We start from the raw sequence: 15,992 nt of genomic DNA, 5'->3' as shown, positions 1-15,992 counted from the left end.
TCAATTAAAATCCTAAATACCAATTGGGATCCCTAATCGTTCTTGGATCACATAAGTTTGTTATCATATGCTGCAGATTATGTTATAAACGACATGTTATATGCATGTGATCAAGTTATCATACTTTTATGGCTGGCATGCCATATATCTTTTATTTTTCAAACAAACGTATAGTACACATAAAACTAACATGTCAAATTCATGTGATTCATCAAACCAATTTGTTGTACTTTTTTAAAAACCTAGATTTTAGGATTTTTGAATGTCTCAAATCTCATCCTGAACAATGAATCAATATAAATTGGGCCCCGAGTCCCAACTTAAATAGTAAATTAGGACAAAATTTCATACTGAAAGGGTCGGATTTGGAATCCTGATTGAGATTTGGGAAATTTTGCTAATCCTAAACATGAGAGGCAATAGGCAAAATTTAGAATTAAAAACCAAGAGACAAATTTGAGATATGTGATAAATTTGTGGACTAATTTATAATTTTTCAATAATTCTCATTGCTTACGTGAAATAGGGTTTGAAGAGATGGTAGTCAAGCCTATAGTGCTCTATCATATAATAAATAGTGGATCCTAAAATAGAAGTGGTGGCCGATTAAATTTTATATAAAAAACAATGAGATTATTGTACGAATACTCCATCATAGAAGAGGGATGGCAAAAAAATTTGATCCCATCTAAAATTTTTAGACTTTCACCCGAATTTAAAAGTCAAGGGTCACATTCAGGCTTAAATATTAAGGCCTAATCAAATTCAGGTCAGGTTCGGGTCCTACATGCCCCAACTTGAACTGAACCGACCCTAACATTAAAAAAAATTAATTAATTTTTGTTAATGAGGATAAATCATAATGAAATAACGTTAAATAATTAAAACATAAAATAATAAAATAGTCAACAGAAAAGTTAAAGTGCAAATTTATAGACTTTCATCTAAGCTATTTTACATTTAGTTAATTTTTATTTTCAATAAAAATAAAAATTTGGATATTTACCCAATAGTACACGAATAATGATAAAACCCTAATCAAATTTTATGAGAGAGTGGATCTTTCATATATTAATATAATAAAGAATTACATTATCAATTATGGGTATATTTTTTGAAATTGATTAATTGTTATATTAATTAAATATATTACTTTTTTAATTAGCTTCATTCAATTATTACTACTCTAAAGACTATTACAATAGTCATATCATTATTCTTTTATATTCCAAAAAAAAAAATCTGCAGCTAAATCTGTGTAGGCTATGTCCATTTTTTTGAATTTAAATTATTTAAATATAAAAAACTTAAAAAAATTTGGTCGACCCTGACCTGATTCCCAAAATTCAAACGGCCGGACATTTTGTTAGGGCTCAGGCCCTTCACTTACCCATTGGCATCCAACACAAGAGAACACCATTGGCTCGGGCCGCTCGGCCTCCAATACCAGCACAATACTTCTACTAATTAAGAGCGGTTCAAAATGCAAAAAGTTGGAACGACAAAGTACATTTCTCATTACTTGCCTTCCGCGAATCCCTTGGAAAATTATTATAAAATCAAATATATAACTCTTAACAAACGGAACCGGCACAGGTAGCGAGGGAAGATTATGAACCTAAATCAAATAATTGAGTACTAATTAAGTTCGAACAAAACGAAGCGAAGCAGAAACACACACTTTGACACTGTCGCAGAAACGAACACTTTACACTGTTACAAATTTGTTGTATCGAACAAACAGAATCATTTGTTGTATTGGACAGACAGAATCAATTTCAAATGCAATGCCAGCCGCGGAAAAACTCCTAAGCTCGCTGTTCCGTTCAAGTCGCAAAGTATCCGCCGCCGTTGAAAGAACCTCTAACAAGTTAACATCACGCGCCGCAAGTAGCGACTTTCCTTTGAAACAATTCGTCTCTGCTATCGACACCGCGAAGGAGGCGGCGGCTGCGTCGTTGTCTCCTTCTGCCACCGCTAATTCTATCATCAATTCCTCAGCTAAACCTCCCAAACCCACTAGCTCTCCGGCCGAGGACCCCGCCGACGACGACCCCTTCTGGGAGTTAGGGCCCGAGCCGGACCCTGTCCCGAACCCCAATTGTGGTATTTGTTGTTTTGTTGCAAGTTTTGGGGTCTGCAAACACTGTAGCTAAAGTGTTTGCTGAAATGCTTACTTGCACTTGCTAGTTGGTGACTGCATTGTTAGCTTCGAAAGCCACATTTCATCAATAAACGTTCCTTTACTAGATGTTTGATACTGATTCTAAACTCAATATGTTGTATACATTTCTGGGTATTTGAGAGCTTAATAGGGGAAATTGTTTCTTTATATGCTTTTTTGGAAGCCAATTAGAGTGCAATTAGTTGTTGATTGAATAAATTTTTGGTGTGTTTGATTATAATTTAACGTGTCTGATGCAGATAATTCGCTCAAACAGCTATCTGAGGAGATCCAATCTCTGTTAGTCGGTATGTTTCCGTAAAATTTAGTTTAATGGTGCAAAACAATTTGGTCTTTTACTTAGTTATTAAGAAGTTTGAAATGGGGTATTTTTACTACTAATGATGGTGTCCTAATTGATTGCAAGACTAGTTTTAGGCACTTATGTACATAACTTACTAGTTTTTAGTAAGTACTTTTAATTTTACGTTTGGAAAGAAAGATTTTGAAAGTATTGACTTGACAGCATTCACTGTTTTCTTTGAAGATGTAACAGTTGAATGATTTCATTTTGATGAAATTGAGAGTTTCTGTTTTATTGACTGAAATTTTATTTTTTTATTTATTTTTATCTGTGTCTGCTGCAGCTGATGATTCAGATACCTCCTCTGATTCAATTGGGTCAAACAACAAAAACCTTTTAGATGTGCTGCAGATGCCATGGCTTTCTACTAGGTCTAATAACGACAGTTCACTTCTACGACGAAGAGAAATTTGGCGTGAAAGGAAACAAAAATGGGTATTCAGTAACGGCCAAACTCGTCGTTTTAGCCGGATAGTCAAGATTTGTGCAAATCAATTGGGAACTGAAGCTACTTTTGAAGTATTCGGTAAGATGGGGCGAGAAAATGGTGTGAAAGAACACAATTCGTTAATAGGGATTTGTATAGAGAAGGCTAGGGCATGTGATGATGAAGACGTTGCAGTAGAGCAAATTTGCAGGGCTTTTCAAATTTTTAATTCAATGAAGGAGAAGGGGTTTCGGTTAGAAGAGGTAACTTATGGTCCCCTTCTTACATATTTCATTGACATGGGTATGATAGAAGAGTTCCACTTTTTCTGTAATACTATCAACAATGGAGATTCTAGCTCGGTTCCAAGACTGGGTTACTATGAGATGTTGCTTTGGATCAAAGTAAATGATGAAGAAAAGATTTGGGAACTCTGCAAACAAACTGCAGCTGAAGAAGATGGAAACTATCTCTGTTTTCAAGGCATGAGCTGTTATTATTATTATTAGTATTTTCATTGTTCTTGTCTGGATTTTCTCTATTTATGTGACTGTACTTTGTTATTTTGATAATCTAACTCAAAGAAACTGATGGTTGTCAATATGTGCATATATTTATGTTCAAGTTCATATTTTATCCTGAAAAGATGAGGGTATTGATATTAATGTTTATCTTTCTGATATTCTTACTTGCAATAGAAAGTCATTTAATAGCAGAGTTAACTCTACTCATTTTGCATGACCAAGGCCTTACAAGATTCAACCCTTGAATTGCAGAGAACTACCTGTTAGCTCTTTGCGAAAGTGACCGGAAGATTGACATTTTGCAACTTTTGGAGACTATAGACATAAGAAAAATTTCATTGCTGGACCATTTGGCGAGTATTTTTAAATCATTAGGGCGGTTGCTACTGGAGTCCGATGCAGAGAAGTACATATTGGCTTTCAAAACATCTGGTATTTTCTTTGTAACCTTTTGCTGATTGTACTTTTATTTGTCTTGTTGCAGAAACTCCATTGGTAATATCACTTATAGAGGCTTAATAGTACAGCGTGGGAAGTGTAAGGAGCTAATAGATCTATTGTAGGAAAGCAGATTGCAGGAGCAGGTCTTCTGCTACTGTAAGCAACAAAATGTTGATTTAGAAACAAAATCACAGTACCAACATGCTTGGTTATAAGGATTTTGGATGCTTCAAATATAGTACCTTTAGCTTAAAAGAACTAAGGCTTTGCACCTAGGAGCAGAAATAAAAATAAAAAGAGCTTCATATTATACAGTAGAAAGTTGAATGAATTCTTCAGTCATCATTACCTCCAGAACACGGAGAATCTGATCTCATAACAATTTGTAGGCCAGTAAGCTTGACACCAAGTACACTTGGTAGGAAAAAGTTTTGCAAGTCAAAAGACCTGCAAAATTCACCAATTTAATTCAGCTGCTGGGCTAGATTTAAAAAGTTACTGCAACTGTCCTGAGTTTATAATTACAAAAATTATTATGTGATAGAATAAATCAGCAGCATCCATTGTTTTTGCTAACTAAATGAGTGTGAGATACATAATCTATTTTCTGAGTTGTTTTGGCATTGGCATCTGGGCAATACTTATTTGTATGCGGTGTTTTGAAATTTTTCTCTTCTTTGCTTGTTCTTTGGAATCCTTTCGATTTTTGGGTGACTTATCCTGATGGAGACACATCTGAATCTGAAGACCTATATTCTTTAAAACAAAGTATAGATTTTTTTTTGGAACAAATATCATTCACATTTATGATTTTAATATTCTTGTCTTTTTTTTTTTCCCTCTCTTTTATCTGTGGTATTCAAATACAGAAAGATCCACAATTCTAAAGCAATAATGTTGAAGAGAAAACTGTTACAAAGTTGGACAGGAAGTCCACATGGGACAGCTAAATATAGTATTTGGGTTATTATGTTAAGATTAATGATCTTCTGCACAACTAATTATGTCTACTTCGCTCTACATCGGCTCTTCTAACATAATAATGCCATTTCTTCCGTATGTACTTTTTATTTGAAGTACGTTTCAGAAAATTTTATGTACTTTTGGAATCTGTGATAGATAAAGTGTGTGTAAGAAATGATGGAAGAGTTGAAATTTTTGGAATCTGTAATAGACGGATATTGTATAAGAATACTAAGCATGCGCTTGTTCTTAATTGTTTTGGAATCTATAATTGATGGATGGATATTGTCTGAGATATGACGGAAGACTTAACTTTTTGGAATTTGAAATGATGGAAATTATGTTATATATGATGGAAGACTAAGCATGCATTTGTTCTTAACTGTTTTTTGCAATCTTTGCTTGTTAAAATTGCAGATGATGGAGCAAAGAATGCCTCGTATCTTATCGTTAGTTACATTACTGGCATTCCAAATTTAGAGGTGAGGAACTTCTCATGAATGCTGTAGTTAATGTCCAAGAGTCCATGATTGGACCCGCTGTTCCCCTTGCAGTTAGATTTCATTTAGAAATCATTGTACTTTTTATGTTCTGTTAACTTCTTGCTTTAGTTATTGGCTTATTATAGTAAAATGATTTTCTGGATATTCTGAGCTGTTTGATGTAGGAGCTATAGTATGCTAAGACAAAAGGAAAAGTACTTCTTTCCTTTGTTATTCATGGGGTACTGTGGCCGGGTTCTTATAGCAGTACTTTGGCTGCCGGAGCATGAAAAACTTCTGCATGATAAAAAAAAAAAAAGAAGATTGTTAATGAAACAAGAATACTGATGAATTAATAATTCTTGTTCATGCTTTCTCATTAACTTTGACAGAATATATACACTTAGAAAGCTAATTAAAAAGGAAACTAAATAAAGAATCTCTAAATTATGTAAACTAATCCTACAATATCTCCCTAATATATGCTTTCTTGTTATGACTAAATCAAATAATAAAGGAAAAGATACACCCAAATATTTACAATTAATTGACTAAATCTCCAACACTCCCTCTCAAGCTTAGGAATAGATATTTTGCATTCCAAGCTTGCTGAGAAGCCTTTCATGAGTTGGTTTGGGTAGACTTTTGGTGAGGATATCTGCTTCTTGTACATGAGTAGAGATGTAGCATAAATCGATACCTCCTCCTTCGATTTCATTCTTGATAAAACTTCAATCAATTCTGACTTGTTTCATTCGATCATGTTGGACTGGATTGTTCACAATGCTGATGGCAGATTTGCTTTCACTATACAACTTAGTGGGAGAGCAAATTGTGATTTGCAAGTCCTGCATCAATCTTTCCAGCCATATAACTTCACACATTCCTTGTGCAATAGCTCGAAATTCAGCTTCGGCACTACTCCTTGCCACAACTGTTTGTTTCTTACTCCTCCATGTAACCAAGTTACCCCACAACTTGGTGCAATATCCTGAAGTTGACTTACAATCTTCACTTCCAGCCCAGTCTGCATCAACATATCCTTCGATACTCTTGCTCTCAATTTTTAGAAACATTAGTCCTCGTCCTGGAGTTCCTTTGAGATACCTCAAAATATGATTTACAGCCTCTAGATGTCTCTGAGTAGGTGAATGCATGTGTTGGCTCACCACACTCACAGCATATGCAATATCAGGCTGTGTGAGAGATAAGTAAATCAGTCTACCAACCAGGCGTTGGTATCTTCCTACATCCACTGAAGGCTCATTATCTTTAATCTTGCTTTTCCAATTCTTCTCGAGTGGAGTTCCTACTGGTTTGCACCCCAACTTCCCTGTTTCTTCTAGTAAGTTAAGAGTGTATTTTCTCTGAGAAATGAAAATACACTCTTTACTTCTAGCAACCTCCATACCGAGGAAATATTTTAGAGGTCCTAGGTCTTCAACTTCAAATTCTTCCTTCCATTGACTCTTGAGCCTGTGAATCTCAACATTATCATCACTTGTAAGTATGATGTCATCTACGTATACAATAAAAATGACATTTTTTCCATTTTCCCCTTTCTTAACAAAGATAGTGTGATCAGCCTGCCCTTGAGTGTACTCTAGCCGAGTGAGAGTTGAGCTAAATCTGGTGAACCATGCACGTGGGGATTGTTTCAAACCATATAACGATTTTTTCAATTTGCAAACTTTACCTCATTCTTTTTCAGACTGAAATCCTGGTGGAATCTTCATATACACTTCTTCATTAAGAGTTCCATTCAAGAAAGCATTCTTCGCATCGAGTTGGTGTAGTTCCCAGTCTAGATTAACTGCCAAGGACAAGAGGACCCGAATAGAGTTGAGTTTGGCCACTGGAGCAAATGTTTCTTCAAAATCAATCCCATATGTCTATGTGAAGCCTTGTGTCACTAACCGAGCTTTATATCTTTCTACCTCTCCATTTGCCTTATATTTCACTGTGAAAACCCATTTGCTTCCAACCACTTTCTTACCCTTTGGTAGGTCAACTATTTCCTAAGTTCCATTATCGTGCAATGCTCTCATTTCCTCCTGCACAGCTTTCTCCCACTTTGGATCTTTGAAAGCCTCGTGGATATTCTTTGGAACTACCACACTATCGATCTTTGCTATAAAGGCTCTAAATCCAGAAGATAACTTTGTGCAGGTTAGAAAATTGGAAATAGGATGTTTTGTGCATGTTCTTACCGCTTTCCGTATTGCAATCGGCAAGTCCAGGTCACTGCTCACTCCAGGATCTAGTTCTTGGTTCAATGATTGGTCTTGCTGAGAAGCTTTTGGCCTTCGAGAGTAAACTTGAAGTGGTCTCTCAAAAATTGCTTCTCTCTTGACCGTGACTTGAAATAGGACTAGGGATAGGAAATGGACTTGGACTTGAGTTTTCTGGAGGTGGTTGGACACTGACATTTCCTGGTTCTATTAGGGTAGAATTCATGGGCAAAAATGAGACATCTTGTGATATTGGAAGAGATAGACTAAGATCGCAATGGCCATCTTCATCAGAATTTTCCCCCTGGAGATGGTTGTTGGGATAGAAGGGCTGATTTTCAAAAAAAGTTACATCACATGAGACAAAAAATCTTTTGAGACAAGGAGAATAACATTTGTACCCTTTTTGGGATGGAGAATATCCGAAAAATACACATTTAAGAGCCCTGGGATCAAGTTTGCTTTGGTTGCGTTGTTTATTATGGACAAACACTGTGCAACCGAATATTTTTTGGGACAACGAGTTGAAAAAAATTATATTTGGAAAATGATCAAGAAGGACACTCAAAGGAGTTTTGAATTGAAGTGTTTTTGAGGGTAGATGATTAATTAAATATGTGGATGTGAGAATTGCCTCACCCCAACAGGAATTTGGAATAGAACTAGTGAACATTATTGATCGAGCAACTTCCAACAAATGTCGATTCTTTCTTTCGGCAACCCCATTTTGTTTTGGTGTGTTAACACAAGAACTTTGATGGTGTATCCCATTATTCCCCAAATATTGGCTAAATTCATTTGAGAAATACTCCCTTCCATTATCTGTTCTAAGGACATTTATATTGGATTGAAAAACATTTTGGACAAATTTGTGGAACTGTTGAAACCAGTAAAATGCCTCGGATTTATCTTTCATCAAGTACACCCAACACACCCTAGTATGGTCATCTATGAAAGTGACAAACCATTGAGTTCTAGTTAAATTGATTGTTTTGGATGGACCCCATATATCACTATGAATCAACTGAAAAGGTCTTGAGGGTTTGTATATATGTGGCGGATAATTGACTCTGGATTGTTTAGAAAGGACACAATGTTCGCATTGAAACGAAAGATTTTATTTATTGACGAAAAGATTTGGATACAAAACTTTCATATAAGAAAAGCTCGGATGCCCTAAGCGTTGATGCCATAACATAATATCAGAGTTGGAAACAACGGACATGGACATTTTATTTTGTGACTTAACTCTACTGGAATCCCCAACTCCCGAGAAGTAGTATATGCCATCTTTTTTCTCAGCAATGCCAATCATCTTCCCCAAAGAACGATCCTGAAATTCACAGTAAGAGGAGAAAAAAGTCACAACACAATTCATATCTTTTGTTAACTTACTAGCTGACAAAAGATTATATGTAAATTTGGGCACATATAAAACTGATTTCAATATCATATTCGGTAAGCAAACCGTGCCCTTCCCAACTGCAGGTGACATTTTTCCATCCGCAACCCACACATTTATCCTGCTATTGCACTTGTCATAATCCTCAAGGACATTCATTGACCCAGTCATATGGTCAGAGGCCCCTGTATCTACAATCCAATAGCCTGCTGGCTGTGACTTTGACAGGAAAGTTTGACTTATTTTACCTGTTTGTGCCATAGCTGCAGTAGGAATCTTTGAGTTTTGACTCTCGGATCCCGTTGACACCTTAGTTTGATTGAGAAGCTGCCGTAGAATCTCCACTTGCTCTGTTGAGAAGTTAAATCCAGCAACTTTGCTTGAATCTGATTCCACTATATTGGCTGATTTGGTTTGTGTAAATATTTAGAGTCTGAAAATACTATTTTTCTTATTTCATTCATTCTACAAGTTACACTTAAATAGAATGTAGAAAACAAACTCCTAATAGATATCCCCTAATTGTAGGATACTTATCTAAATTTGAATTTAAAAAAAAGATTATCTAAAACTTTATTCCGATAAGACTTTAAAACTAAACTAATTATCTAAAACTTTATTCTGATAAGACTTTCAAACTAACTGAAAAATTCTAACTTCTTGACACTCCCCCTCAAGTTGGTGCGTAGATGTCAATCATTCCCAACTTGCTGACAAGATGTCCAAAGTTAGTTTTGAGGAGTCCCTTGGTTAGGATATCTGCTGTTTGTTGTTTTGTTGGAACAAACAATAGGCAGATAATCTTATTCTCAAGTTTCTCCTTGATGAAGTGACGGTCAATTTCAACATGCTTGGTCCTATCATGTTGCACTGGGTTATGTGCAATGCTGATTGCTGTTTTGTTGTCGCAGTATAACCTCATAGGTAGAACTATAGGTCTTCTCAAATCCTCTAGAACTTGTTTTAGCCACAATACTTCACAAAGCCCATGTGCCATAGCTCTAAATTCAGCTTCAGCAGTACTTCGTGCAACCACATTTTGTTTTTTACTCCTCTAAGTCACTAAATTACCCCATACAAAAGTGCAATAGCCAGTAGTAGACTTCCTGTCTGTAACTGAACCTGCCCAATCAGCATCAGTGTATACTTCAATTCCTCTATTCTCTGTTTTTCTAAACAAAAGTCCCTTTCCTGGAGTACTTTTTAGATATCTAAGAATTTTGTAAACAGCTTCAAGATGTTCTTCCCGAGGATGATGCATGAAGCGACTTACTATACTGATTGCAAAAGCGATGTCTGGTCTAGTATGAGACAAGTAAATAAGTTTTCCCACCAAATTCTGATATCGTCGTACATCCACTAAGGCTTTTTCTCCTTCACCTAGTTTTAGATTGTACTCCACAGGTGTATCAATTGGTTTGCAGCCACTCATTCCAGTTTCCTTTAGTAAATCAAGGATGTATTTCCTTTGTGAGACAACTATACCTTTCTTGGAACGAGCAACTTCCATTCCAAGAAAGTATTTCAAGGCACCTAAGTCCTTGATTTCAAAATCAGTTGCTAGGCATTGCTTCAATCTGTCCATTTCAACTAAATCATCTCCAATAAGAATAATGTCATCCACATACACTATAAGCACAGTGATTTTACCTTTAGCTGAAACTCTAGTGAACATTGTGTGATCAGCCTGACTTTGTCTGTAACCTTGTCTGTTCATGGCTGTAGTAAATTTCTCAAACCAAGCCCTAGGCGATTGTTTGAGACCATATAAGGACTTTTGCAACTTGCACACATTTGACCTAAATTTTTCAGAGAAAGCAGCCTTCCTCTTTTAAATCCCCGTTGAGAAATGCATTCTTCACATCCAATTGTTGTAATGGCCAATTTAGGTTTGTAGCAATAGACAAGAGAACTCGTACAGTGTTTAACTTTGCTACTGGTGCAAATGTCTCTGAATAGTCAATCCCATAGGTTTGAGTAAACCCCTTTGCCACTAGGCGAGCCTTGTATCTCTCAAGTGAACCATCTGAATTGTATTTGACAGTAAATACTCACTTGCAGCCAACTGTTGACTTCCCTTTAGGCAAATTGACCACCTTCCAAGTCTGATTCTTCTCAAGAGCATTCATCTCTTCAAGGACAGCTGCCTTCCATTCAGGTACACTTAGAGCATCCTGTACATTCTTTGGAATTTTTACACTAGAAAGTTGTGAGGTAAATGCATAGAAAGGAGGTGATAGGTTGTGATACGAAACAAAGTTAGACAATGGGTATTTGGCACAACTTCTAGTACCTTTCCTTAGAGCAATAGGTATGTCCAGATTACTAAGAACTTGAGAATTTGAATTTAACTCACAAGAAAGATTAGAATTAGAATTACCTGAGGAAGAAGTCTGATTTGACCTTGGATTGGAATCATGGCCTTGCTGCAAAGTAGGGTTCTCTCTTCTTTGATTAGTACCCTTTCTTGAGTAAACAATAAACTCATGTTGTTTATTACCCTGTCTTGCACACAAATCTGGTTCTAATGGCACATTAGAAGGCTGTCCAGGTTGATTAGCATTTACATTATCAGATTTAGTGATGTTTTCTTGTGGTTTGGGTGCATTAGGTTCTAATATGGGATCAAGAATGGTAGAACTAGGTAAAGCAGTGTTTTACGACAGTATTAGGTTCAGGTATGGCAGCCTCGAGACTTTTTTCTGGACGGAGTGAGTCTAGCACATAAGAAATAGAAGGGGTTTCTAGGTGAATAGTGTTAAAGATAGAATCTTCACTGCTATTCTCCCCCTGAAGATGATTATCTACATAATATCTTCGTTTTTCAAAAAATGTAACATCCATGGTAACAAACATTTTTTTAAAAATAGGATCAAAACATTTATAACCCTTTTGTGTTGGAGAATATCCAACAAAAATGCATTTTCTAGCCTTTGGAGCAAGTTCGCCCCGATTCTGGTTGTGAATATGGACAAAAGCAACACAACCGAATATTTTGGGCGGAAGTGTGACTGAAATTCTTGAGGTAGAGAAACATTGATTAAAGAAATCAGATGGAGTTTGAAATTGTAGAACTTTTGAAGGCATTCGATTTATCAAATAGGCAGCGGTGAGTACAGCTTCCCCCCACAAATACATAGGAACTTGAGTTGTAAAAAGTAAGGATCTAGCAACTTCAAGGAGATGCTTATTTTTGCGTTCAGCAATTCCATTTTGTTGGGGGGTATCCATACATGAACTTTGATGAAATATGCCATTTTCCACAAAATAATCTCCCAAAAACTTGTTAAGTATTCTTTACCATTGTCAGTTTGGAAAACTTGAATTTTAGTTTGAAACTGAGTTTGTACCATGTTGTTAAAAGTTTTAAAAATCATTCCCACGTCTGATTTTTCCTTCATTAAATATACCCAAGAAATACGGGTATGATCATCAATGAAGGTAATAAACCATCTTTTTCCTGTTAATGTAGAAATTCTATTAGGTCCCCAAACATCACTATGAATCACATAAAAAGGTTTTGAGGCTTTGTAGGGTTTGGAAGGAAATGATGCACGATGATGTTTTGCTAATTCACAAATTTCACATTTAAAGGAAGAAGAACTTTTATTAGCAAACAAGTTGGGAAATAAATATTGCAAATACTGAAAACTAGGATGGCATAACCTAAAGTGCCATAACAAAACTTCATTGTCATTATTAATAGCAGAAACAGAATTGAAACAAGTACGTGGAGGTTGTCGTCTCAAACTTGGTACTTCTTCAAAGAAATACAACCCCCCACTTTGTCTAGCACTGCCAATCATCTTCCTCGAGGTCAAATCCTGAAATTCACAATGATTTTGGAAGAAATTAGCACAACAGTTCAGGTCAAGAGTTAATTTGCTAATATACAAAAGATTGCAAGATAGGTTAGGAACATGTAGAACATTATGAAGAGTGAGAGTGGAAGAAAGAATGATAGACCCTTTTCCAGCAATAGCCGAAAGGGATCCGTCAGCGATCTTAATTTTTTGATTTCTTGCACATGGCTTATAGGCAGAAAACAAAGATGGAGAGCCTGTCATGTGATCGGTTGCTCCTGAATCAATAATCCAAGAACAAGGATTCGAATGATGACAAATAAGGGCAGCAGAAAGATAATTACCTTTTTGAGCTAATGAACAAGAGGGAGTAGATGAATTGAAGGATGAGGATTGAAACAATTTATACAAGTGCTCTAATTGATCCTTGGTGAAAGGTGATGACTCTGAAGAACCTGATTGCTCTTGATCTGAAGTAGCTTGGGAGGCTCGTCCATCACCTCCTTGTTTCTTCTTCACATAAGGAGGCTTGCCATGTAACTTCCAGCAAGTTTCTCTTGTATGCCAAGCCCTTTTACAGAAGTCGCACCAAGGTTTCTTTGAATTCCTTCGATCTCCATCAGGTTCAGGTGCCTTTGAAACAAGAGTAGAACTCTCTGAACTCTCTACTTCACTGGTGGCTTTAACATCATTAAGCATGACATTCCGTCGTGCTTCTTCTCTTCTTACCTCAGAAAACACTTCTCGAATAGATGGAAGGGGTTTCCTACTCAGAATTCTGCCTCTCACTTCGTCTAAATCACGGTTTAGCCCAGCCAAGAACACATATACTCTGTCATTTTCCAACATCTTCTTATACCTTACACTATCACTCGAACAGTCCCACTGCTCATCATAGCAAAGATCTAATCCCTGCCAAAGGATCAACAGTTCATTATAGTAAGTTGTGACCTCCTGATTACCTTGCTTGGACTGCCACAGTCGAGTTTTCAACTCAAATATCTGAGATGAATTTTCTAAATCAGAATAGGTATCTCGGACTGCATCCCACACCGCCTTGGCTGTCGGTAAGAACAGATAAGGCTTACCAATCCTAGGCTCCATTGAGTTTATCAACCACGCAATAACCATTGAATTTGCTGATCTCCAGGTCAGAAGAGAAGGATCTCCAGCAGCTGGTTTTGTTACTTCACCAGTCAAATGCCCCAGCTTTCCCTTTCCATCAATTACCAACTTAACGCACTGTGCCCACTCTAAGTAATTTTTTCCATTCAATTTATGAACAGTTAGTTGCAAAGAAGAGCTATCCTGGTTATATTCAGATTGCTGCAACAGCGGCTGAGGAGTTGTGGTGTTACTATCATCATTTTCGGCGGTAGACGCCGATGAGCTCTTTGTAGCTCCAGTCATGGCAGTTTTCACCATTGAAAAATAGACCTCTAAATATTCATTGCTCTGATACCATGTAAATATTTAGAGTCTGAAAATACTATTTTTCTTATTTCATTCATTCTACAAGTTACATTTAAATAAAATGTAGAAAACAAACTCCTAATAGATATCCCATAATTGTAGGATACTTATCTAAACTTGAATTTAAAAAAAAAGATTATCTAAAACTTTATTCCGATAAAACTTTAAAACTAAACTAATTATCTAAAACTTTATTCTGATAAGACTTTCAAACTAACTGAAAAATCCTAACTTCTTGACAGTTTGCTTGCGTTGCTTCTTCGGTTTCCAATCAGGTGGCTTGCCATGTAAGTCCCAACAAGTTTCACGAGTGTGATAGGGCTTCTTACAATAATCACACCAGATCTTGTCTCTCGACTGAGATACATGACCATCATCTTGTTTGTTTGCTAGAAGAGCCGAGCCTGGTGCTTCTAAGGAAGGAGTATCTTGGCTGGAAGGATTCATCATCACACGCTTCCTACTTTCTTCTCTCCTTACCTCAGCAAACGATTCTCGAAGGGTTGGAAAAGGCTTCATCCTAAGCAGTCTTCCACGTACTTCATCCAAATCCGGATTCAATCCCTGCAAAAAATCAAAAATACGCTCTTTCTCAAGCATTTTCTTATATTTTTCTGCATCAGTAGTACAGGACCATCCCATCTCATAAAAAAGATCAATTTCCTGCCACAACTCCATTAAGGAATTGTAATATTCAGTGACCGTGAGATTTCCTTGTTTGGTGTTCCAAATCTTTGATCGAATCTCATAACATTGAGATGTGTTTTCAAGATCAGAATAAATTTCTTGGACTGCCTCCCAAATCTCCTTTGCTGTCTTGTAAAACAGATAAGTTCGTCCAATACTTGGCTCCATAGAATTAATGAGCCAAGCCATGACAATCGAATTTTCTGCTTCCCAAGTGCTATAAGCTGGTGCTGTGTCCGAAGGAGGTGTTATTGCCCCTGTCAAGTAGCCAACCTTCCCTCTACCCCTGATGACAAGAATAACGGATTGAAACCATTCTCGAAAATTCAGTCCGTTAAGCTTGTGTTGTGTAATTTGCAGAGAGTGGCTGTCAAAAGACGGTGTAGATGAGGATCCGGTTATGGATCCTGCAGATGCTTGATCTGCTGTAGTGGAAGACACCTCTGAGGTCATATTTAGCAGTTCTCCAGAAAAAAAAAAAAAAAAAAAAAAAAAAACTGACTAGTAACCTAGCTCTGATACCATGAAACAAGAATATTGATGAATTAATAATTCTTGTTCATGCTTTCTCATTAACTTTGACAGAATATACACTTAGAAAGCTAATTAAAAAGGAAACTAAATAAAGAATCTCTAAATTATGTAAACTAATCCTACAATATCTCCCTAATATATGCTTTCTTGTCATGACTAAATCAAATAATAAAGGAAAAGATACACCCAAATATTTACAATTAATTGACTAAATCTCCAACAGTTAATTTTAAGAGTTTGGTGACATCCGAAGGTGTCATTTAGTTAATGAATCTTGTTTTATGCCTAAGCAAATGTCACAAATAATGAAACCAGCTTTTGGGTATATGTTTTAATGCAAGATTTTCTTTTCTCTTTTTGAGGTATCTTTAAACTTATTGTTGTGATTGAAGGTTGAAGATATTTTTTCAAAATTCAAAGGCATGCATGCCAAGCTGGAGATCACACCTTCATCTGCCTCCTACAAGAAGCTCATTACTTATAGTTGTGACTATGAA

The 15,992-nt window shown here is 36.4% G+C and overlaps 1 protein-coding gene across 1 annotated transcript in view; it reads left to right on the top strand.

Moving 5' to 3' along the window:
• The first annotated feature begins 1,533 nt into the window (after positions 1 to 1,533).
• LOC18054565 (pentatricopeptide repeat-containing protein At4g04790, mitochondrial) overlaps positions 1,534 to 15,992 on the top strand; it is a 19,577-nt gene continuing 5,118 nt past the window's right edge. The window contains 6 exon segments of the mRNA XM_006452108.2: positions 1,534 to 2,106; positions 2,425 to 2,472; positions 2,812 to 3,438; positions 3,732 to 3,911; positions 5,301 to 5,365; positions 15,888 to 15,988. Coding sequence (XP_006452171.2) covers positions 1,788 to 2,106; positions 2,425 to 2,472; positions 2,812 to 3,438; positions 3,732 to 3,911; positions 5,301 to 5,365; positions 15,888 to 15,988 — 1,340 coding nt within the window. The 5' untranslated portion in view covers positions 1,534 to 1,787.

This window comes from Citrus clementina, unplaced genomic scaffold (assembly GCF_000493195.1).
Source record: "Citrus clementina cultivar Clemenules unplaced genomic scaffold, Citrus_clementina_v1.0 scaffold_1, whole genome shotgun sequence".
NCBI lineage: Eukaryota > Viridiplantae > Streptophyta > Magnoliopsida > Sapindales > Rutaceae > Citrus > Citrus x clementina.
This window is presented reverse-complemented; position numbering and strand designations above follow the sequence as displayed.